Source organism: Cyprinus carpio, chromosome A6 (assembly GCF_018340385.1).
Source record: "Cyprinus carpio isolate SPL01 chromosome A6, ASM1834038v1, whole genome shotgun sequence".
In the NCBI taxonomy this organism is placed as follows: Eukaryota; Metazoa; Chordata; class Actinopteri; order Cypriniformes; family Cyprinidae; genus Cyprinus; species Cyprinus carpio.
In genome coordinates, this window is record NC_056577.1 from 29,509,840 (window position 1) to 29,535,951 (window position 26,112).

At 35.5% G+C, this 26,112-nt stretch overlaps 1 protein-coding gene across 4 annotated transcripts; it reads left to right on the forward strand.

Moving 5' to 3' along the window:
* Positions 1–632: 632 nt before the first annotated feature.
* On the forward strand, positions 633–26,112 carry LOC109085043 (RIPOR family member 3-like). 4 transcript variants are annotated; one of them, XM_042758922.1, is made up of 22 exons: positions 633–712; positions 5,885–5,995; positions 9,306–9,455; positions 9,545–9,623; positions 10,379–10,406; positions 10,669–10,868; positions 11,121–11,184; positions 11,286–11,329; positions 13,598–13,723; positions 15,259–15,404; positions 17,784–17,913; positions 18,355–18,567; positions 19,484–19,876; positions 19,968–20,113; positions 20,942–21,134; positions 21,225–21,354; positions 21,647–21,802; positions 23,089–23,247; positions 23,455–23,657; positions 24,557–24,640; positions 25,229–25,319; positions 25,719–26,112. In XM_042758922.1, the coding sequence occupies exons 1-22, from the start codon at positions 690–692 to the stop codon at positions 25,814–25,816; spliced, it is 2,967 nt and encodes a 988-aa protein (XP_042614856.1). In that variant the 5' UTR covers positions 633–689; the 3' UTR covers positions 25,817–26,112. The 4 variants fall into 4 exon arrangements, 3 of the variants coding, with proteins under 3 accessions (XP_042614856.1, XP_042614853.1, XP_042614854.1); XR_006160297.1 differs by lacking the exons at positions 633–712; positions 5,885–5,995; positions 9,306–9,455; positions 9,545–9,623; positions 10,379–10,406 and adding an exon at positions 24,192–24,336 and having other exon boundaries at positions 10,701–10,868; positions 25,719–25,769; XM_042758919.1 differs by lacking the exons at positions 633–712; positions 5,885–5,995; positions 9,306–9,455; positions 9,545–9,623; positions 10,379–10,406 and having other exon boundaries at positions 10,701–10,868; positions 19,971–20,113.

Here is a 26,112-nt window from a genome sequence, read left to right on the forward strand (position 1 = left end):
AGCAACATTGCTCAAAAAAGTTGCCCCGTGTATCATCAGCCTAAGACAAAGATCACTATAACTATTGCTCATACATAAAATTTGCATTGCACATCAGCCCTGCTTTGTGGTTTGTGTTGGTATTGGGTAATAAAATCATAAACAGCAGAATAAAGGTGATGATTTTTCACAAGAAAGCTTCATCTCAACATTATTTAATTCATGTTCTGAGTGCTGTCATCCGTGGCATTGTTCCAGTATGGATTGATGGGGTGATGTTTTTGTTTGTGTGTGGGTGTGTATGAGTTCTATGTGGTTTGCACTGAGGGGAGCAGGGTTCATTTACAGCTGAGACCCCCTGAGATCTCTTTCTTGAAGGTTATTTAAGAATGAAATATGACTCAGGCACTATTCAGTAGAGATTCAGTTCCAGATAACAGCAGCATCATAAACCATGAGAAACAAAAGGCAGAACAAAAATTGTGCAATCAAGGAGTTCACAAATCACTCGAACATATGGTAGAGTTCACATAAATGCACATGGAAATCCTTTTTGAATTTCTTACATTAGAGAGATTTGGAGGTGAACTCTGGTATTTTATTTATTTATTTATTTATTTTGGTTTTCACAGTCATCATCACTACCACTGAGTCCCCGGAACCCAGTGAATTCAAGCAAAGGCCTGACCCTGCTTAAGCTACATACCGAAATGGTTCTTGTCTGTAATGTTAGGTCTGTTTCTTGTTATGACTAAGTTCAATGCAATGTGCAATTTGATAAATCTTATTCAATTCTGTTAATACATATGATATTGATGGTTGCAGTCTATTTATGCATAGACCATCAAGGTTGAACTTTCATCTGGGTCATAGAAATAGGGAGGTTACGTACTGGCATGTTAATGAGTGTCATTAAAACCTCATTTCTATTTCAAACATTTATGAGAGAAGATGCTGAGGGACTTCAAAAGTCGCTGAGGCTCGAGTTTCATATGGGTTGTCTCACATGATGTGGTAGTTTCATGGTTAAGCATTTAGACTAATGATCTTAAAGGGATATTTTACCCAAAAACGAAAACTCTGTCATCATTTATTTAACCTCATGTTGTTTCTTCTGAACAAAACAAAACATGATATTTTGAAAAATGTCTGTTTTTTTATCCGTACAGTGAGACTCAGTGGGGTCAACTGCTGTTTAGACTTTTTGGATCTGCAGACGAAAGTTATATAGGTTTACTATTGTTGGCTATTTTTTTTTGTGTGTTACATAAATAACTGCGAAAATACCTGGTTTTCACTGAATGACCTGTAAAAATACAGCCGCTTTCATATCAAATTGCATATGTTATGTCCTGTTCTGTCCTAAAAAATCCATCCCATGAATGATCTAATCAATGAACCTTCCCCCCTTCGATGCCATCATTACCCTGTGCTTTTCTTGATCCACAACTTTGTGTGCACTGGACTAGATATCTATTCCCTTTGGCATGAAATCCCATGAGTCCCCTGTAAAAATGATGGATGACAATCAGACGGTTTCCAGGAAGATTCACATACTTGACTGCTTAGTGTTATCAGTAAGTGTTAATGAGTACACCATGTTCACTTATCCCACATGGCTGCAAATATTCAAGCCAAATTTTTGTGTTTTTGTAATGACAGCAGTCATACTCTGAATCACGGTTCAAGCCAGTCAATCCACAATACCTCTACACCCTTCTGTTTTTCTTCCTCCTGCCAAAAAACAAATGGAAAAAAGTTTTAGTATGGCAGTTTCTCATGCTAGACATGATGTTTGTGCTAATATTTTGATTGGCCAACACTCAGAAAGTCTTACTGCGTGTCCCACTGAGAATGATGTGTGTGTATTTATATAAATAAATAAATGCATATTCACTATAGGCACAGAACTAGAGGTCATTTGCTTATCAAAGAAATGTACAGTATGACTCAAGTTTCTTAAAAAAAAAAAAAGTCTTTCTTAAAGGAAGTGTTCACCCAAAATGAAACATTGACATTATTTACTCACCAGCATGTTGTTCCAAACTTGTATGACTTACGGGTTTGTAAAGATATGAGGGTGGGTATGATGGTTGAACTGTTTGTGTAAATTTAATTAAAATGGTGTCACTATCTATTGTTATACATCTATATGATGTACATGTAAATCCAAACATTTACAAGAATCTCTCTTCTACTCAGGATGCACACACTGTGTCTGGTTTTTATATCCTCAATGATATATATGTATTTTATTTTATTAATTAATTTATTTTTTGCATGGTTTGGGGGAAAACACAGATGGACTGGGTTAATTACATCATTGAGCTGTTTTTGGTTAACCTCATTTGCTCAGAGGAGGTTCAAATTTCCAATACTTGTTCAGCGTGGTAAAGATTGCAGTTCAGGAGATAGCAGTTAATAAGATTAGGCCTATGCGATATGAAATCACCGAGCCAGACATTCTGTAACTCCCCAACTGGACCTCACTGGACAGTGGGACCTTCTAGTTGCACCTACAGTAGCATCACTACCCTTTTGGTTTCTGCTCTCATGAAGCATGTTTATTTAGGCATATGCATAAATGTAAAGCAATAATAACTGGCTGAAGCCAGAGCCAATGGTGAAAGTCTTTGTTCGAGGACACCTCGCCCCATTTTGAAGGTTCAGCCCACTTTTGGAGTTCACGCCCCAGATCTCACAGTAGCAAATGAATGAAAGTGAAAGTGAAAGTGACGTGACATTCAGCCAAGTATGGTGACCCATACTCAGAATTAGTGCTCTGCATTTAACCCATCCGAAGTGCACACACACAGAGCAGTGAACACACACACACACTGTGAACACACACCTGGAGCAGTGGGCAGCCATTTTATGCTGCGGCAGCCCGGGGAGCAGTTGGGGGTTCGATGCCTTGCTCAAGGGCACCTAAGTCGTGGTATTGAAGGTGGAGAGAGAACTGTACATGCACTCCCCCCCACCCACAATTCCTGCCGGCCCGAGACTCGAACTCACAACCCTTCGATTGGGAGTCCGACTCTCTAACCATTAGGCCACGACTCCCCCCGTGAATGAGTGTTTTGAACAAATCGAACGAGCGAATGATTCAATGACTTACTTATAGAAACACTTTTTTCATTTTTTCAAATTGAAAGACTTTACCTATTTCCAGGGGGTGCTACTGTAAAAAAGAATGTGGGTACAACTTCCGGTGAGGTGGCGGAAAGTAGTATACCAATGGTATTTTATAGGGATGCACTGAAATTTTGGCAGACGAAAATGGCATTTTCGGTTTTCGGCCGAAAAAGGGACCGCTCATGCTCACTGGAAAAGCAAAGTCCGCTCAACGCACCAGCAGGAAATTTCTATGTAGTAAACTCGTTCCTGTTTGCAATAGCGCTACTGTATTTAACATGTAACATGGTGTAGTACAGCTGTACTGGGCTACGCATGTAAAATGACACTACCCTCTTATTCACTGATCTGCTCCCCGCTATGCTCTGCTCACATGCATGCTATTTAATACTGAATAAAAATAATATATTGATATTTAATATTAATGTATTTTCTGTCCAATTTTTTTTTTTTTTTTTGTGTGTCATTTTCATTAAGTCTTACAAAATTACTTTATATTATTTAATAACATAATAATTATTACAAAGCATTTAGGCTTTCGGTTTTCAGCCAAGTGCATCCAGAATTTTCGGTTTCGGCCTAGAATTTTCATTTCGGTGCATCCCTAGTACTTTGTGTGTTAATTTTATCATCCAACAATATTAGACTAAAGATTTTAAGTGAAGGCTACCGTGAAGCAATATATGCAGAACATGAATGACACACAGTAAACATTTCAGTTTAGCAGAGGGTAAAAGTACTGTTATTTCACCATTTTTAAGTTCATTGAAGTTGTGTTCCCACATCATTAGCAAGTTTGGATCGCTAAATCTTGAATGACTAACTGTCAGCTGTTGAATGAATGAGTATCACTTCCTGCTCGTTTACTTCAAACAGGAAGATGCTCCCACTTTTGACGCAAGGCCTCATGGGGTGTTGGAAACTTGTGGATATCATACATATTGTTCAGCAGTCACTTGTTGCCACCTACTTGGCTATTGATGCTATCACTCAAATTCAAGGACCGGAGCTAAATGTTTTATTAATATAAACAGTAACATATTGCATCAATCTTTCTTATAATATATTAAAATACCCAGTCACTGGTATCTGAATATCTTCATGTTGATTAGGTAACCCATAGACATAAAATACATGTATTTTATGTCTATCATGTAACCCTCAATGATCAGGTTGATTCAAACAGTTACGAAGTTCATGAGTCTTTTTGAACGATTCAATGATTCATAGTTTGGGAATCGAACTGTTTGGCTTCACTGGTCAAGCAGTAGATGACGTGTAACCCGCAAGGGCAACTCGATAGAAATGCATTGTTTGGCATTATTTCGCGGTAAACATCTTTTTAAAACTTATTACATTTAATTTAGACAGCAAACTCTGGTAAGATATGGCTTATTTTGCCATGTAAGTTAGATGTAGATACAACAGGCCTTTAAAAAAGCGGTGCAGGAAACAATGACAAAAAAGCTCGTTATTGGGAGACATCGAAGCATATGCAGATCATTTAAATAAAGATAGAGATCAACTGGAAAATCAATATTTTTATCCAACCCTAGAAAAAAATGAAAAGACTTTCACTAAATGAGGGACCCGAATTGAGGTAGACAGCGTCCACACGGAACTCACTATAATTGTGACTGCAAATTTTTTAGAGATGAGCACCACTCATTTTCTTCTTCCTTGATTTACATTTTCCTTAACTCTACTTGTCATAGTGATAGCAGCTGTCATAACACTGTTTCCATGGTTCTTACAAACATGGTTCTCTGAAACTCCCTGCCCATCTACCCCCCACAGTTCTTCATCAACCCCACAGATCTTTCTCTTCCCCTTGTAGGAAAAGGAACATGAGTTACTGTCCTGTAGAGACTGATAACCGCCTCTGCGTTTGCAATCAAGACATCTCTCTCTGCCTCTTTCCTGTCCTCTGTCTCTCCTCTTCATCCTGCCTTCCTCTCACTTTCTCCGTTCTGTCTCTCTCTTGTGTGCCACTGTCAACAAAAAAGTTTGCTTTAGCCAAACAGGTGCAAAAGCCATAAGTGAATATTATCGCCAAAAGCAATGAGGTAAAACAGCATTTGGACACTTAAGTCACATTTAAAATCATCATCTGCACTCATTTTCTTTTCTTTATTTGAATCAAATGCCAGATCATTTTAATATTTTGCAGTCTAATGTAATCACAATCTGCCCTTTTCACTGGAGGATCCTATTATGGCAATTTGATTAAACATTACAAGGTCCAAAAACTGCAAAAATGTAACATGCACAGATAAATCGTTCACAGTAAGTTCTATAACATGCATTAAGAAAATGGATTGGTGAATTTTCACTTTGTGACAACTTTTAGTGTCTTTCTGGGGCCTCTGTGTCTGAGGAATGTTCAAAAACTGCATACAATAACATAGGAGAGATGAATTATGGGATGAGGAGAGATGGAACAGAGACATGGACATTTGTCATTGAGGAGAATAGGGTGGCTGTCATTAAAGTTGTAGCCGCTCATTTGATAAATGAGAGCCCGAGGGTTTGTGAAGAGGAGCTTCACGTTCAGCAGATGTGTGTGTAACGTGCAAATGTGACAGTGACTAAAATTTGTCCTGATCTTTTTAGTTTTCAAGATGTTAACATGTTCTGAGTTATTTTAGTGCATTGTTTTGGCGTTGTGATTGGTTGCCATTGCATTGCTTTGCAGCTGATAACATGAAGGCTATGACTTGAACTAAAAGCGAATTTCTAACTGTTTTTCTTGTGTTTGTGTATGTTGTAGGTGGAGGCGCGAGATGTCAGTAAAGCTAAAGTTTGATTGTCCGGCTGAGGGCGGCACGGTGCAGCGGAGCCGTTCCTTCACTGGAGTAAACACACTCGGTGGCCGGAGAAGGTAAGCAAGTATGGTTTGTGTTTGAGAGAAGATGAATGTGTTTCCATTTGTGTCAGACTGCATTGTTTGCACTTTTATTAAGATAAATTTCCTCAAAGCAGTGGTCATAGAATCCCATGGAAAGCATGACTCTTGTTTGATGGAATTTATGCCATGAGGACACCTCTGAGAGGCCTTGTTGCACAATTGAGGACAAAACCAAACGTTTTGGAAGAGTCTCGATTATTCCTGCAATAAAGCCATTCATGGTGCTACTGTTAATGAAAAGTAAAACAAGAAAAACTATAAAAATAGTTTTTCAGTAATTGAAATAAAGCTGAAAGAAATTAGAATATACATTTTAGAAAAGTAGTTTCTCTTATAAAAACAATGTTAAAGCTAAAACTGTTATTAAAATAAAGCTGAAATAAAATAGAATATAAATATTAGACTGAAAACTTTTTTCTAAAATAATAAAAAAATAAGAACAGTATTAAAATTGCTAGTAATAAAACAGAAATGTAGATACATTTATATAGAAATATTAACAATCAACTAATAAAACTGACAGAAGCACTATAATGAAAATATAAAGATAAAAACTAATTCAATATATTAATAAACACTATCATAAACAATATTAAAATGACACTGGCAGCAACATAAAAGCCCAGCTGGATATTTTCTACCTCTGACATCAGACAACTTGTGATAACGTTAAGTACGATTTTATTGTTTAATGCATTCTGGGCATCTAAAGTAATTATCTTGCTTATTGTCTTGACATTTTCCATAATTTATTGTATCTAGAACATTTCCAGACTTAGTAAAGTGAAAAAAAGGGGTCCAAATGAGCTACCTACCTAAACAGGATTTTAAAGCATCATAAATAAGTTTCATTCAGCACTGAAAAGTATGGATGAAGTTCAAGTTGTGTTATCTAATTAAAAATTATATATTTTATCTAATATGTATCTTTGTTATGCACTATATACTTGAATATCGCTTTGTTAGTTTACAGCAAGCGCTACTGATGTTCCAAATCAGTCAGTTAGGAGGCATAGGATGTGGCCTTAGCAGGGAGCTCACTAGGTTTTGAAATGGAGCTTAGCTTATATCTGATGTGGTTTACGGTTTCCTTTGATTTATTATAGTTCTAATTCACCATTCCACACAATCTGTAACCCAAACAAGCATTGGTTATTATGTAATAGGAGTAATTATTTCAAGAACCAAAGGTCCTGAGAGGATGCACAGTTTGGATTCGAGTACAAGCATCATCTGAGCAGTGTGACAGCTTACATAAGTAAACACAGCTGCCTCTGTGTATGTGTGTGCATGCATGTGTGCAAATTTTTATTTTATTTGTCACAATAGCACTAAATTCCTGCATTCCCATCCAAGTAAAAGATTGAAACTAAATGATTGCAGACAAAGGCCAAAATAACTTCACAGGCATCTCTGCCTGCTTTCAATTTGTAAACTCTTTATTGTATGGCAAAAGCTTCACAAAACTGCATTGTGAGAAAATGCTTTTTAAGCATTTAATTGCTTAGTAACCTGCAGATTAATTGCTGTCAGCTACAATCCTGTTAGGATCATGGATTTACAGTTATAGAGAAGTAGATTTCAACCACTCTTTTGAGTTGATTGGATAAGGTTAGTTTTTCGATTGTCAACACTGATTTTTGAAATCATTTTGAGGTTATCCTGCTTATATTTTGTAAACTACATTGTAAACTAAATTATATATAAATCGTTTGGGATTTTTAGAAAATTTCACATATTTTAAGTAGGTCCGTTTTGTAGCTAACAAAATATTTTTTTGGAAGAAGCACAAGGTTGCATCAAAACAAAAACCTCTGAGATTAATTAAAACCTCTGAACATGTTTAATAGATTAATCCAAATACATGAACTGTCTCTGTTTTTCCCCAGTCTTGTAACCCAGTCTGATTAACCTTTTTTTTGCTGTTGGGCGTAGTGAGCACTGTATATCAACAATTTTATGTCTGTTTTTTTACAAAACAATTCCAGATTACTCATCTTGAGACTGTGTACAACCTTGTTTGGTAGTGACTAACTCGTGTAAGCAAAAAAAAAAAAAAAAAATGAATTATTTTACATTAAATTAAGTTGTTTTCAACTGGTAAATGCTTTTACATATTTTTACAATGCTTCTAAACACTACAAGTATGTTAGAATGCAGAGGGCTGAGTTTAGAAAATCAAGCTCTTTATTCCTGAGAAAATGGGCGTCACGTCTGAGGGACAGTGGTGATGTCTGTGATGGAGACAGGAAGGAATATACTGATGTGAGAGCCAGAGCTTGTGTTATTGGTGACCCCAGAGCAGTGCTGAGGAATGCCTTCCCTAAGAGAACAGTTTATTTACATTGCAGAGTCATTGGGTTTGTTATGCTGTGTAAGATTATGAAATATGTAGATTATGTTGTGGGTGTAACTAAAATGGGATATGAGGATTAAATTCAGAATATAAAAGCATGCTACTGTTTAAAGGTTTGGAATTGCTAAAATAAATGTTGTTTTTTATGAAAGAGATTGATACTTCTGTTGACCAAAGTAGTATTTAATTTAGCAAAAATACATTAAAAAACATTATTAATGTTCAAAATGATTGTTATAGTTTAAATAACTGCAATGCGATCTTAAGAACATAGTTTTCAGCAGCCATTACTATGAGAACACTGTTTTAGGAAGCAATTTAATGTGCTAATTTTTTAATAGAGAAGCTGTTTTTATTGTCCTGGACAGCTGAAAACCACTGCGTGCTACTTAATGAAATCTGGAAATTGCAATGCAATGTCAAAATTATTGCATACATTTGTGAAGTTCAATTTTGGGTTCAGAAAAGGCCCAAAGAAACAGCTATCTATATAAACTTCTTATTTGATTCTTTTAAGAGATGAAGATTGTTCTTGAGTGTGCTGTCATTTTTGATAAATTTTCATAGTTGGAACAAAATCGTTCTTGAATTGATTCATGTTGATTTTTTGTTGTTCAATAAACATTTCTTATTATTATCAATGGTGAAATCAGTGCTGCTGTGCTGCTTGTGGAAACTGTGATGCATCATTTTCAAGATTCTCTGATGAATAGAAAGTTCAAAAGAACAGCATTTATTTGAAATTGAAATATTTTGTAACATTGTAAATGTCTTTATTGTCACTTTTGATTGATTTAATGCATCCTTGTATAACAACAGTATTAGTTTGTTTTAAATAAAATGAATTTAGGACAAACTTTTACAATAGTATATATATAATAATTAACTTTTTTTTCATTGTCTCTACTATTTCATCTCATCTAACAGACTTTCCTCGGCTCGTAGCTCTCTCCGCACAAAAGTCATAGCAGGGAAATCTCCCAGAATACCTTCTTCGAGTCGGGTGGGTAGCAGCATCTGGGGGCAACAGCCTGAGCAGGTGGACAGAATCTTCCAGGCTTTGAGAAAAGGGCTCAAGTATGTTGCAGTAGAGAAATGAATGGACTGACGGAACTGCACACACTAGTCTTGTGAATGTTAATGTCATCTCATCTCATCTCATATAGGGACTACTTGGAAAACCATCAAACAGAGCTGGACTTCTTGTCATCCCAGCAGAGAGACACAAAGAGAAACTCCAGACTGGTGAGGCTTTGTATACTGAGGGGCCGTGTACAAGACAACATTTTCTGCCAAAAACGGGAAACTTTTTATGCGTTCTGCCTGTTCGTTTACATGACAACATCGTTTTGGGGAATGAAAACGCATATTTTTGAAAACGGGTTTCAAAGTGCAAGTTTTTGAAAATGTCACCGTTATGCGTTCTGTATAAACACCCAAAACAGGAATCTTTGAAAACGGTTACGTCATGCATGTGCGTAGTACGTGTTAGGCATGTAGACATGCGAAGTACGTGTCGACTTTAAAGGCAAGCGCGAACAAACATACACAACAATGGCGGAGTACATGGTATTGTTGTCGCTGCTCAAGAGTTTGCGAACGCTTCTTCAGCGAAGTGTGGATTTACTTCACCAATATTACAACCAACAGCAGTGACACATTATATACAACATATAATCGTCACTTCCCTACAAGTACTGTTAACTAACAAGTTGACAGCGCCAACTACTGGGCTGGCATACGTAATACAGCGTTTTTGGCTGTTTTCACGGATAAACGCAAATCATTTTGAAAACGTTGTCTTGTATACGTGAAACTTTTTAGAAACGCAAGGGAAAATTTTTTCAGTTTTTGACAACATCTTTGTAGTGTAAACGTAGCCTGAGAATGAGTCTTAACTGGTTATAATCCAGCTTTTTATTATTTTATTTTATTTTTTAACACTATCTGTTCATTTAATGTAAATAAATAACTACAAAAATCTATTCTTCATTCCTCAGGCTTTTTTCTATGACCTGGAAAAGGTAAGTTGTCAACAAATGCTGATATTCAATCATTTGAGTGTTGTTCCCTTTACAAAAACATATTTTTGAGACTGTAATGTTAGTATTTGTACCATATAGTTTATTAAAAATTAATACGATTTACAAAATGTAATGCTGTTTATTTTGTGATTTTGAAATTAGTGTTTTTGGAGTATTGTTTATTTAAATTTGGAGAATTTAGTTTAAAATTAGTGTTGTAACACAACTTCAGAATACTTTAATTTGGTCATATATATGAACACTAGTCATATGTGCTAAGAATAAACTTGCATCTTGTGAATGTGGATGTCAACAGGTAGAAGAGCTGTATGAGTCCTATTGTATCCAGTGGCGGCTGCGCCAAGGAGCTTTGAACATGAAGAGAGCGTTCTCTCTTTCCTCGTCTTCACGACAGTCTAGAGAGAGTCTACTGGAGCTGAACCGCAACCACAGACACAGCCTGGAGGTAGAGTCTCTCTTGGACAACATACACACACAACGCAACAATCAATAAGTAAGCATTTTGTGTGGTTGTTTTCCCAAAAAGCATAAACACTGTGACCCGGTGGCTCTTTCCAACTAGCCCAACACAACAACACTTCGTAACCACACTTTACACATGATTTCTAATCAATGCACCAATAAAAAGAACCTATTAAGTAAGTCCAAACATCTCACTTCAGAAATGCCTCTGTTTTACACTCATCTCTACCTGCAGGATATGCGTGCAATGGAAGGAGAATTGGAAATCCTGCTGGGTGAGCTGCAAATCAAAATGAAAGGTACACAGCACCTCACATATATAGGAATTTGAGTTTCAGAGAAAAAAAATGATCTCCTAAACATCCTTCTCCATCTAATTTTTTCTCTTTTTATGAGGCAGGTTTGATAGGCTTTGCTCGGCTCTGCCCTGGAGATCAGTATGAGGTGAGGACGTTTAACCCAACATCTTACTGTTGCTGTACACTTAAAAGGAATTGTTCACCCAAAAATGAATCTTCTGTCATCATTTACTCACCCTCGTGCTGCTCCAAACCTGTATGACGTTCTGTCCTCTGTGTAACACAAAGTGACGTGACATACAGCCAAGTATGGTGACCCATACTCAGAATTCGTGCTCTGCATTTAACCCATCAGAGCAGTTGGGGGTTCGGTGCCTTGCTCAAGGGCACCTCAGTCGTGGTATTGCCGGCCCGAGACTCGAACCCACAACCTTAGGGTTAAGAGTCAAACTCTCTAACCATTAGGCCACAACTTCCCCCTAAAGGATTCATTTAGCAGAATGTTCATGCTGCTGCTTTCCAATGAAAGTGAATGAGGACGAACATTGATGGTCTTGCAAAATGACAAAAAGCACCAATAAGCCATACAGGTTTGGAACGACATGAATAAAGGATGACAGAATAATGTCTAATACATAAAAGTAATAAAGACATTAAGGCATTTAACCCCAAAACATCACTCTTAATTTAAGACTCACTGTTCTATCAGCATATGAAGGACAAAAATACATGATGGTTCTTTTTATGTTAAAATATTAGGCAGAAATGACATATTTCACCAGCTATTCGGATTACATTGTTAAGGCCAGGTTTCCAATGACTTCATGCACAGTGGAATGCTGTCTCAGGAGCCATCAGCTGTCTCATGCACGAGACCACACATTCTCATGCAGTCACACCAAAAAGTATTTGGAAATTAAGACAAGGACTATGAACTTCATTTCATTCTATATGAAAATATATGCAAACATAAACCTAGAAGTTTTCTCAGAACTGTTTTTATTATTGTTTTTAACCCAAAGTGATTTTTAGTAGTTGTATGATCATGATAACTATGGACATGTTTATGATGGTAGTCAACCAGGATAACACTTTTACTGCCGCAGTTCCCGCCACGGCAACATGTGTATTTGCTGCTTTTTACCACTAAGTGGTCCTATGACCATAGACCTCTACAAGTTATCAGGCAAACATATAAAAGCGCATTTTCGCAAATAGCAAGCAACTTTGCCTTGACAATTGGCTAGATTTGACAGTTGAATAATACAGTGAATAATATTTCACTGTAACAGTAGTCACATAGCTGGAACATTGAGATTAGATGTTATGATGTTATATTATTATTATTATTATTAATATTGCCAGTAATTTATTTAATTATTTATATCTTCATTTACAAATTCCACAAGTTAAAATATCACATTTCCAGCATTATTGAGCAATGGTGTGAATCACCCCTTTGAGTCACGTTGTTGGCGATTTTGCTAACGAGTTTCACATGTGGCTGGGTTGTATTTACTGCTGTGGCCTTGCGACAACGCTGAACATGGCAGTAAGAGGCATTTTGGTTGACTACTTTAACTATGGGTGTTCCCAAACATTTTCAACATGTTTTCTTAATTTTGAACTCCACATCTATTGTTTTCCGTTTAGTTATTTTTTAATGTTTTGCTTGTAAAATGTGCTTTTGCTATATTTCTTTAATATTAATGTCACTTGATTTGATATTTTGTTATACAACACAGGGAAATTTTGTTTTAGAAAAGTCTTTTGCTTTTATTTTGAATGTTTCTTTTTTTTTTTTTTTTTGAGTTTGACAAAAGTGAGTCATCCAAAACTTCAGAAATGTACACTGGATGATTCTTGTCTTTTAGTCCCACCATATTCTGGAATGTTCCGGAAAGCACTAGAATATTCCAGAATGTTACAAAAACTTCTAGAATGTTCCTGTCCTTGCAAAAAAAAAAAAAAAAAAAAAAAAAAAAAAATTAAAAACATGCAAAATTAGTAAAAAAAAAAACAAAACAAAAAAAAAAAACACTTATCTGTACTGAACCAATGTTTCATAATTAATGATGGAAGTTCTAAAATTTACCTGACCAAAATATCAATGCTACATGAAAATAAATAGTATAATAATCATTAGCACCACAGAATTAAAGAACCATAGATAATGTAATTGAAACAAATTTTTGTTACATTGTGTAATGCAATAAAATTCTGTTATTTTAAAATTGTAATAATATTTGACAGTATTCCTATTTATACTGTACAACCGTGGTGCACTTAAGAGAAAACTTTAAAAAAAAATTACACTGTCCTCAACCTTTTGAACGGTATTGTAAATGTCCAAAAGCCATTGGGGTGATTTTACACACATACACACACACATTGAGCGTCTCATTTCGTGTAGGTGTTGATCCGGCTGGGCCGACAGCGATGGAGAATCAGAGGGCGAATCCAGACGGATGACCAACAGCTGTGGGACGAAGAAGAAATGGTCTTCCTCCCTCACATCCATGGGAACTTTGAGATTAAGGTGAGCTCGTCCACCTATGCTCATACACACACCTGAGCAAATACCACTTCCTGTCGAGGTCATCTGTGGGGTTTGCGATGACAGAAGATGCCAGGCCTTTTGTACTTATACTGTTTGTTAGATCTAAATAGATTGTCATATGACACAATAAACCTCCCACAAACCCCTGAGAGAGAACAGCAGAGATGTTTAACAGACTGTCTGAAGCTTTTGGACCAGTGGAATAATGGTTATGAAAGGTTTGATTGTCTCAAATTGATTCCATCCCTGAAAATATAGATGTTAAGCCAAACTACTACAGATGTATTTAAATGCTTAATATCCTTTCTTAAACCTCTGTCACTCAGAATAAGATCTTAAATATAAAATTCTAAATCAGTTACACTTGGTTACTCACCCAGAACACCCTAGCAACCACCAAGAACAACCTAGCAACCACATAGCATCATTCTAGCAACCACCAAAAACAACCTAGCAACTACACCGCAACACTCTAACAACTATCAGAAACACACTTTCAACTACATAACAACACTCTAGAAACCACATAACAACACCCTAGCAAACACATAGCAACACTCTAACAACCTCATAGCAACACTCTAACTTTCATCAAAAACACTTTTGCAACCACATAGCAACATTCTAGCAACCACCAAAAATACCATGACAATCATAAATCAACACTCTAGCAACTACTAGCAACATCCCAGCAACCGCATAGCAACGCCCTAGCCACGACATAGCAACCACATAGCAAAGCAACACTCTAACAACAAAGAACACACTAGCAACCACACAGCAACACTCTAGCAACCACCAAAGGTACCCTAGCAACACTCTAAAGATCATCAAAACACCCTTGCAACCACATAGCAACACTCTAGCAACCACCAAGAACACCCTAGCAACCACATAGCAACACTCTAGCAACCACCAAGAACACCCTAGCAACCACATAGCTACAACATAGCAACACTCTAGCAAACACCAAAAATACCTTAGCAACCACATTGCCACACTCTAACAACTATCAGAAACACCCTTGCAACCACATAGCAACATTCTAGCAACCACCAAAAAACCCAGCAACCACATAGGAACACTCTAGTAACCACCAAACACCATAGCAACCATTAAAAATACTATGACAACCAGAAATCAACACACTTGCAACTACCAGCAACATCCAAGCATGGACACGGTGACACTCTTACAACCACATAGGTATATTCTAGCAAGCACATAGCGAAATCCCTAGCAACCACAAAAACACCCTAGTAACCACACGGTGATGAGTTAACAACTACTCAGAACACCTTACCAACCAGATAGGAATGCCCTGTCAACCACCTACCGCAGCATAATGATGGGGTCAACTTTTTTGTTATTGCCAACAGTACAGTCCATCCTGAGAGACCTTTGGCCCAACATACATGATAAAAAAGAAGGTTAAACAAATCATTTCCCTCAAAAACTCTAGTCAAGCCAACAACATCTGCCGAATCTGAAAGGTTTTCTGAAATGTCCTGCAGGTAACAGAGGTCAAGGGGTTGAGCTCTATTCTGGTCGGCATGGTAACATGCAGGAGTGCAGATTTTTTCACAGCAAGGCCGCAGATGATGGTTGTGGACATTACAGAACTGGGAACCATCAAGCTACAGCTTGAGGTGGTTTGGAAGTAAGTGAACATTTTACGAGGCTAAAAAGTGCTGTGAAATTCTTGAAAGTGATTGACAGGGCACTTTAAGACATTGTTTACTTTATTTTACACACATCTTATACACTTCTGTATGAAACTTTGGGTTCAATTTTTTTTTAATTTTAAAATTGTATTTTTTTTTAAACAATTAATATATTTTTTAATGCATTAATGATGCATTAAATTGATTTAAAGTAGCATTAAAACTTTCACATTCATACTACTTCATTTTGAAATAAATGTTAATTTGAACTTTCTGTTCATCAAAGAAGCCTGAAAAAAATGTATCATACTTTCCACAAAAAAATGAAGCAGCATAACTGTGTTCAACATTGTTAATAATAATAAATGTTTCTTGCGCATCAAATCAGCATATTAGAATGATTTCTGAAGGATCAAGTGACACTGAAGACTGGAGTAATGATGCTGAAAGTTCAGCTTTGCATCACAGGAATAAATTATATTTTAAAATGTATTAACATAGAAAACTATTAATATAATATTTCACAACATTACAAATTTTGACTGTATTTTTGATCAAATAAATGCAGCCTTAGTGAGCATGAGAGACTTCTTTCAAAACCATTTGAAAAAAAATTATCAACCAAAAACTTGTGAATGGTAGTTCAATGTACCTCACTTGTAGAACCACGAATGACATTTGAGGGCTTCATAGAGCAAAATTTTCTCGTGGACTGCTTTTATGGTCCTGAATTTTTTTTAGACATGACATTGATCTCACATACAACACCCCCCGTAAGTGCAGCTCTGCTATCGGCTAACACACACCAGCTGACTGCAGAGAGATGGATGAATAGTTCATCGCTGCCCTCTCCCTCTCACACACACCAATCCAATTACACAGCTCTTTACACAGTCCAGGTGGAAAAGATTTTTCATAGCCTCTTTTTTTTAAAGCGTCACTAAATTAAACACATCTCACAGCACTGTTTAGCATCTCCATGCTCTGCTGTGTTAGTTCACAGCCGTCACCTCATTTCCTCTGGTTCTGCTTAGTCTCTGTTAGCAGTGTCACTCTTCATCAAGCAGCGATGACAAACACACACTGCCACTCCACACATCATGTGCAATAAGAACCTGAGTGAGTTTTATCCGTGCCATCTCTCTCTTCTTTATTGAATAAAACGATAAATGTTAGCAAGCATGTGTTAAAAAAATAAATAAATACATGGTTTAGAAAAAAACTGAAAACCATCTGAATGCTGTTTCATGTTGACTTCAGATATATAACAACAATCTTATTTTATCATGCAAATAAATGAAGAAAAAAGACCAATCACAAGTTAGTTTGAATGGTAGATTACAATAAATTTTAGATTTTGCATTAAACATTTTGACATCGTTAATGGGAAATTATCAAATATTGATATATAACATTTTCAAATAACGAAGATAATAATTAAATAAAAATAATTAAAAATTCATTAAATTAGTTTCTTATGCTCACTAAAACTGCATTTATTGATTAAAAAATTACAGTGAACCAGTAATATTCTAACTGCAATTTAAAATAAGTGTTTTCTATTTTAATATATTTTAAAATGTAATAAACTTCCTGTGATGCAAAGCTGAATTTTCAGCATCATTACTCCAGTCTTGACTCAGTGTCACATGATGCTTCAGAAATCATTCTAATATACTGATTTGCCGCTCAAAAATACATTTTTATTTCAACCAAGGTAAAAAAAAAAGTTCAGCTGTTTTATTTTTCTTTTCACTTTTTTCCAGGATTCTTTGATTAATTTAAAAAAATGCATTTATTTGAAATAAAATTTTTTTTGTAGCATTGTAAATGTATTTACTGTTACTTTTTATCAACTTATTGCATCCTTGCTGAATAAAACTAATTTCTTAAAACAACAACAACATTTTTTGTTTTTGAACACAAGTTTAAAAATATAACCTAAAAACATAATTTGAAAGTTATTTTGAGCATTGGGTGGTAGTTTATTGTAATTTAAAAGTAAGTATAGGAGACTCAGGGGCACTCAGAATTATGATCAGGGTTAGGAGTGGGATTATGGGTAAGGTTATTTTAAGGTTTAAGGGTGGGGTTATGTGTTGGGCTATGGTTAAGGTGGGAGGTGATGTTACACCTACAATTGTGACAATATATGGGTGGCTAGATCTGTAGCTAGATCTGTAGTTATCTCTAAGCACAATAGATATTCCAGTTTAAATCCAAACATCATGTATATTTAATCCTTAGACACTAGTCTTCTGCTTTATTGTGTTTACTGTCTGTGTCTTTCATAAAATTGTTATTTTGCACATATAAGTGGACTGGAGTCAGTTTTCCTTCACAGTTTCTTTTTCCCTCACTTTTTCTTCCTTTAGTCCATTTGATAGCTGTGAGGTGAGGCCTCTCACAGCGTCCACCAGCCGCCAGTCCATCCACAGCAGAAAGGGATCTGTATATAGCTGGACGCCTCCCAACACACCCAGTTTCACTGAAAAATACTTTCTAGTGAGTTTGTAACCTACATCCACACAGACTCCCAGCATGTCCGTTCACAATGATTTAAAGGTGAAGTGTGTAATTTCCAATGCTAAATTACATTCTCCTATCCTGGTTTGTGCAGAGACAAGTATAAGTGAAGCCGGTTGTGCGCTATGAGATTTAATCTGTGCTTTAGGACTGTTACGTGACAGATTGCACAATGTGACCCCAGTGAAATCTTGAGTAAAAGCCAACACAGACTGTGACAAAAAAATGATTATCAAAGTTGAAATGGTGCCACACAAACCCAAACAAGATTTGTGCTGATGTTGGCAAGGTTTTTGAATGACTGGAGTCTGGTGTCATTGAGCAAAAAGAAATTACCCACTTCACCTCATTCTTCTGTTGTCTTTCACCTGAAAAGCTTAAATGTTGTTTAATGATGTCATCTGTCCTTTTATGCTGTAGTCGATGATGCGTCAGATACAGGATGCTGATGGCTCTTTCTCCATTGGCTCACGTGAAACAAGGGGCGTGTCTTTACTCAGCTACCTGGCTGACTCCACCCAGGCACTTAGTCCTCCTGCCTATGAGAAGACAAGCGACCCACCAACCACACACCACCCTGTTCTAGACACTAAGTTACAGGATGACAATTTCCCGAAGACATCCACACAAGATGTATGAAACTGATTGTGTTAATATAAATAAAAATTAGCTTTGGTGGGATTTTTGAAATCGAATTATTATAAATGTAAATATATATTAAAAACAATGAAAATACATTATAATAAATACTATAATTATTTGTATTTTTAATTTTTATTATTAAAAGCAAAGGTGACGTTTCGAGCATGCAGGCTATTCATCTGATGAAGACCCCGCATGCTCGAAATGGCACCTGTGTGATAGTCTACTATTTAACCATAAGTTAGTTTTCTTTCTTTCTTTCTTTCTTTTTTTGGTTTATGTGAGATTGTAAAAAACATAAATATTTAAAATGCGCTCTAATAATAAATTATCCTAGTGTGTTTGTATATATATATATATATATATATATATATCTATATATATATATATATATATATATATATATATATATATATATGTATATATATATATATATATGTGTGTGTGTGTGTGTGTGTGATTATGTTAAAATGTAATATATATATATATGTATGCAAAAAATATGTCAAAATAATTATATTTTATATAATTTGTTATAAATGACGTTATATTTTAAGAAACATCTGTTAAGAGTATTTTGCTTTATGTGGGATTTTTTAAAAATATAAATATTTTAAATATAATTTTTTTAAATGGATAATAATAATAAATGTAATTTTTTTATATTCTTTTATATATTTATAATTAACAGCAATAACCACTTTTATAATAAAATTAATAATATGTATTAATTATTCATTTATTATGTATTTGTTTTGTGTGAAATGTTATTATATTAATATATATATTAAGAAAACATCTGTTAAGATTTTTTACTTTTTTTTTTTTTCAAAAATATAAAGTTCCAAAAAAATATTCAAAAATCAAATTGCTGGTATATTTAAATTCTTTCCATTCATAACCCTAGGCTGAGGAGAGTGTTGAATGGCCATCAGAGACTGACACAGCCTCCCCCAGTCCTGCAGGCAGCAAGCGAGACTCCATATTCCTCTTTCACCGCTACAGCACCCCTGACATCCTCAAGCAAAATGGGGAGGTGACCCCCAGCACAGGTGAAGGAGACGCACAAGAGACAACGGCCCCGGATGAGGCCCCTGAAGAGGAGACCTCGTTCAAGCAGGGAATTGAAGACAGACTCCTGGTGAAGGACAGAAAAGTGGGCAGAGCTCAGAAGAGAGCAGTGGCTAAGAGAGTTAGTTCACTGCTAGAGGATGTGAATACAGAGCTGGAGGATATGAGCAACATAGAGAGATTAAAGAAACTAGACCTGCAGATACGCCAAATGAATGAGGTCTTGAAGGTGAGATTCTTATTTCTTTTCATTTAGTTTTTGGGGAAATTGGAATTGACCTGAAGATGTTTTCATGAGATTGCATATTTCCTGATGTTAGAAGGACCTTGACACTTCACAGATGCCCTCATCTCAGACACTAGAAGTAGAGGAAGAGGAAGTTCTGGGAAATTTCGACTTCCTCTCTGCAGATTGTAATGAAGATGAAATATCAGATATGGGCAGCATCAGACTTGGGTACACTGGGTAAGTCAGCTAATTTTTAGCTGGTGTGTGTGAGTGAATCCCTTGAAGAAATGTCAAAAAATCTAATCAAAATCAAGATATATATGTGTGTGTGTATTTCTTTTTTCTCTTGAGCTCAAAATAAAAACTTAAAGTAGTAAAGTAGTACTATAATCTTTTTAGTAGTACTATAAACTTTTTTGGTAGTAAGGGTGGGAATGGGCCTAAAAATAGGCTTAATTTCTCGTTTTGAAGATATTTCATTTCTAGATTTGTTTGTTAGTTTGATTTTGTGGTGTAAAATATTTTTCATCTGTTTTGGGGAGATAAATAAGTCCATTAGTATAATAGAAAGCTTTTTGTAGTTAGCTTTGATCTGATCATTTGGACTGATGAATGCAAGTGCATACATGCAAAGACACTCCATGTAACAAAAGGCAAGTTGCTGCACTAATATATTAAATGAAGGCTTAAAGTGCCATCTTGTGGATGAAGTGGAGGAATGCATGAAGTGTACACACTCTCATTTATTAGTCAGGTCAAGGTCAGATGCATCTCCATATTATTAGAATATATTTAGCAATCTGATATTTAAACAATACATGATGTTTGATTGCCTTTACATGGATATGATATTGCACAACATTTTTGGCATATAAAAATATAATTGTATAGCATGGTTAAGGTTCAATTCAAGTTAAAGTTTAAGATTTAAATAAAATGATATATAAATATTGAAATATTTATAGTATTCATTATTATAATAAAGTAATTGAATTAAGATATATGTATGTATCTCTTACTTTAATTATTTTAAGTTTTATATATAAACTTTTTTTCTCTCCCTAGGATTGGTTCATTCAACGAGAACACCCTGAAAAGCATGCATCTATTATCTCAGGATAAGTCCTCAAAAGACACGGGTGAAGGGCTGGTCAGACACAGAGGAGACGGTGCAGTAAAGCCGTCACTCAGCACAGGGGTCTACAGTCTGGATCAAGCTCTTGAAACCCACCTCAGTGTCTGCGCAGTGCTGCTGAGGGTGAGGAATCAGTCTAACCAAATCATCAGACAGTTATCAACATAATTGTTACTTTGTGTGTGTATAAGTTCACATTCTGTCTTCTTCCAGGCTCTGAAGTGTTCTGACTCTGATCTTGTACACAAAGACATCATGGATGAGCTCTTGTGGCAAGTTGACATGCTAGAAAAAATCGGTGCTTTGTCACAGAAGATGATAGAGGAGATCTCAGTAACTGAGCGTAAGTACAGCAACATCCCAGGCCTTGAATGAGTAAATAAACCACTGAAAAATTCTCTCCTTAGATACTAATAATTGAGATTTATAGATTTCCTGCAAACGCTAACTTTTAAAATGACAGAGTTTATGATCGATTATAACAGATTTTCTTTCCCATAGTGTTTAAGCGTAACACTAGAATATGCAATTATGTGCTGTGACTGTTACTTTATACTGTGGACGGTCACAGGCTCTTTCCTGTGTCAGTGTGAAGCGCTGTAGATGCATTAGTCATGTGTGTGGATGTGTCTCAGTGTTGGCCAGAGCTCCTAAGGGGATTGAAGTATTTTGGAGGGAGTGCTGTGAGAGTGACTCGCCTTTCTGCTGCTCCACGGATGGGTTTCTCAGGACACTGCGCAAACATTACATCCACAAAGTCAAAGCCAAACAGCCAGGCCAGGCTGATGAAGGTCAGATGCTCTGTTCTGTTCTGATGCTTCCTAAAATCTGAAACCACAAACTACTGAAATAATGTATCCAAGGCAGAATGGAATATAATAAAATAAAGAATACATTTTAGAAGATATTTTGTTATTATATATTTTTCTTCTTTGATGATTTCATTCACGAACTACTTAAATATTAATGAATTATTTTCTGCAGGACATTTCTATTTTATTCTGTTCTACTGGTTGCTCAGAATTTATTTCCCTTTAAATAGTCTTTAAATAATCACCTTTATATAATTTAATCAGCTTTGTATGATAAAATAAATGTCTATTATATTTGTCCATTTTCAAACAAGTACAATCCATCCATTTGTAAATAAATATCTAATAATATCTTATTATGTATAATTGTATATTATATTATAATATATATATATATATATATATATATATATATATATATATATATATATATATATATATATATATTATAATTTAGTGTATGATGACTATTAGTAGTAGTAGTAGCAGCAGCATATTTTTTGAAGGATATTTATATTATAGTCATTGTTGCTAAGACTTGCTAAGTAGTAAAAATACTACTTAATTGTCTTTAAAATAATTTAATAATCTTTGTGTAATATATGTTTGTTATATTTGTCCTTTAGAAGTCAATATTTAATTTGCAAACAACTAAAATCCATTAGTTGTAAATAAATATCTAATAATATTTAATATATAATATATATAAAATAATTGCATTCAATTTTATATTTTACTATATTATTGTATTTTTAATATTAGTAGTATTAATATATTATTATGATTATATTGTATTTTTAAGGATATTTCTATTCTAGTCATTGTTTATTTAGAGTTATTTTCTCTTTTAAAAAACAATTGCTTTTGGAATAGTCTAATAAGCTTTGCATGAAAAAATAAATGTCTATTCTATTCTTCAAAAAGCCAAAATTTTTAAAGAAATATTGAATATTTGTCTGTTTAAAATAATTGTATGTATTTTATTCTTATTCTTCCTTCAGAATTTAATTAATAAACTAAAAACCAATAATGTGTAAAAAATAAATCTCTTCTATTCAGTGTTGCTTTAGGAATGTTCTCAGACTATAGAAATAATTGTACTGTTGTTTGTAAAATAATAAATATAGCTTTTGTTATGTGTTCTGTTATTGTTCTTGTAGAATGTTATTATCGCACTACTGAAATAATTTACTAACTAAGTTGCAAGGCATAAAGGTTTGTCTTCTCTTTCTGATTCCTGATGAGTGTTTTCTTTTGTCCTGCAGTTTTCAGTCTGTTGCTGCATCAGGTGCAGTGCAGCTGTATGATGGCATCTGTGACTCAGTGCACCACAGACCGAGTGACTGTGTTTCAGCTGTTAGTCTACCTCAACAGATGGAGTATCACTGATTTTGGGGAGCACATCTCTCTCCTCTCTAAAGAAGGTAACAGCACAGAGTGTTCACAGACTCAGCTCATTTTAGGATGCAAACGTCAGAAAAACTAGTCTGACATTGAGTAAATACAGATGCTTTTGTCTTTATCGGTTCACTGTGAGTTTACTGCTTTCATCATCAATCAATCACCCTCCCAATAGATCTCATTAAGGGACTTCCCTCTGTGTTTCTCCCTCATGGATCGGTTTGCTGCAGTGTATCTGATAGCCAGTCTGGAGAGTCCCAAGAGGAGGCGAGCACTGAAAAAGCTGAAAGGAAAGCGCATCTCTGAGCTGCAGCCGACGGGACGCACCCTCCAGCTCCTGGCCAAGCTACAGACAGACGCCAATCACAAGGTGGCTTCAGCAGCCACGTCCTGCCTCAGCAGGGCCTCGCGGTCCAAATCCTTCAGGGCAAAGGTAAAAAGAGCCTAATTTGCTATCAAACACAAATGCTTCTCATACCAAACAATTAAAGGGAAAGTCCAACTAAAATTCAGTCATCATTTAAAGGAATAGTTCACCCCAAAATAAAAATTTCCTGAAAATGTACTCACCCTCAGGCCATCCAAGATGTAGATGAGTTTGATTCTTCATCAGAACAGATTTGGAGAAATGTAGCATTCCATCACTTGCTCACCAGTGAATGGGTGCCGTCAGAATGAGAGTCCAAACAGCTGAGAAAAACATCACAATAATCCACAAGCAATCCACACCACTCCAGTCCATCAATTAATGTCTTGTGTAGCCAAAAGCTGCATGTTTGTAAGAAACAAATCAATCATTTAAATGGTAAACTATTGCTTCTGGCAAAAATATCAGTCCATAATCTATACTAATGCTTACTCAAGTGAAAAAGTCCATCTCCTGTTGTTCTCTCACATCAAAAACCACCAACATATTTGTTTGGAGTAATTTTTTTTTAATGGGTTAATTTGTTTCTCATAAACACAGCTTTTCACACAACACAACATTGGATTGGAGTTTGATGGAGTGGTATGGATTATTGTAATGTTTTTATCAGCTGTTTGGACTCTCATTCTGACGGCACCCATTCACTGCACGGGATCCATTGGTGAGTATCTTGGATGTCCTGAGGGTGAGTACATTTTTTTTTTACTTTGCCTTCAATCAAAAGAAAATATTTTGAAGAATGTTGCTAACCAAGACGCTTTGATACCCATTTAAACCCCAACCAGCTTCATATTGTGAAAGGCTTTCTTTTTGTTATCTGACATAATCACATTCAAGCGTTTTTAAGTGTGGCTTAAGTGAGCTGCACTTTCTGTGTGTAATGTGGTTGTGTGGGTGTTTTATAGGCAGTGGTTCATTATACAGATCTGCTGAGAAACAGCAACACGCATGTGCGACGTGAGGCCTGTCTGGCTCTGAAATGTCTGAAGGTAAGTTCTGCCATCAAACAAATTGTTCAATCAGAATGGGTTTATATTGACCTTTTACTGCTGTTGATGTTTCAAAAGTGACAGTAAAGGCATATGTTATAATCTTGCAAAAGATTTCTTTTTGAAATAAATGCTGTTCCGTTGAACTTTCTATTCATCAATGAATCCTGGAAAAATATTTATCAGTTTCCATAAAAATATTAAGCAGCACAACTGTTTTCAACATTAATAATAATCAGTAATGTTTCTTGAGCAGCAGATCAGCATTAGAATGCTTTCTGAAGGCTCATGTGACACTGAAGACTGGAGTAATGATGCTGAAAGTATGCAGAAATAAATTACATTTTAAAATATATTCAGACAGTTATTTTAAATTGTAATAATATTTCACAATATAAATTTTTTCTGTATTTTTGATCAAAGAAATGGTCAGAGAGCCAAGAGACTTCTTTCAAAAACAAATAAAATCCTTACCAACCCTAAACTTTTCAACAGTAGAGTACATTTGTTCTGTTCAACAAAAACTGTGATGGGTTTTGTGTTTTATGTGTCGATCATTTGAGATGAAGTGGTTTTGTTGTTTCTTAGGCCTCAGAGAGCTCAGAGCAGGTGGCTGAACTGTGGCGCTCCACAGATGAAGACCTGAGGAACGCTGCACGGGAGACTGTACTGTCCTTCGGTACGTGACCCTTAAGCTGTGACTACTGCATCTGTGTCATGTGCTGGTTTTGTCCCTATAGGGGCTGTCTCTGAATCCAAAGACAGCTACCTTGCTGCCTAGTCAGTTTTAACAGACAGTTTCTTTGTATGAGGCGTTTCGGACCATCTTCCAAAGCACCACATCACATCTCATAATCTAGAATAAATTCAAGTTTGAGAAATCACAAAGCAAATATTGAATTTTCTAGTATAATTTGGTTTTTAAATATTCTACTATAATTTTGGTCACTATCATTGATATTCACTCGTGTGCCTTTCTTCTTTTAAATTGCATGTAATTTGTCCTCGTCCTACGAACAGTACTTCTTGTAAAGTACAGAGGTGCCGGTCACAGCTGATTTACATTGTTCTTTCTTAGGTAAGAAAGGTCACATGGCATTCCAGCGTATGGACCAGATCTATGAGCTACAGGACGAGGCTTACAAGAACCTGGAAACGGAAATCACAATCTTATAGGAAGACCACAAACCCAATCTGTTACCTGATTGGATGAAGCTGAGACTGGAAGGTTTTGGTTGAAGATTTAATCTGTGTGTACACATATCCCCAAGTATTTAATATGCAAAATATGATATTATTTTATATTTTCGTTTATACAATTTTAAGTGAAATATTTATGAATAAACTGTCTCCTATATTTCTTATGTATCAAAATGAGTAAACGTGAAATTTATTTACAATAAATGTAAATAAGAGAACTTTGGCTTGTTCATTAAAATCATTAAAGCAACCCAAAATCATTCAAAGTGATT

Bases quoted from the DNA above. Each gene is read 5' to 3' on its own strand.
- LOC109085043 (XM_042758922.1), top strand. From the start codon at position 690: ATGGTTCTTGTCTGTAATGTTAG. The intron at 13,724-15,258 runs GTGAGCTCGTCC...AATGTCCTGCAG, and splicing joins ATGGGAACTTTGAGATTAAG to GTAACAGAGGTCAAGGGGTT. The intron at 23,658-24,556 runs GTAAAAAGAGCC...GGTGTTTTATAG, and splicing joins CCAAATCCTTCAGGGCAAAG to GCAGTGGTTCATTATACAGA.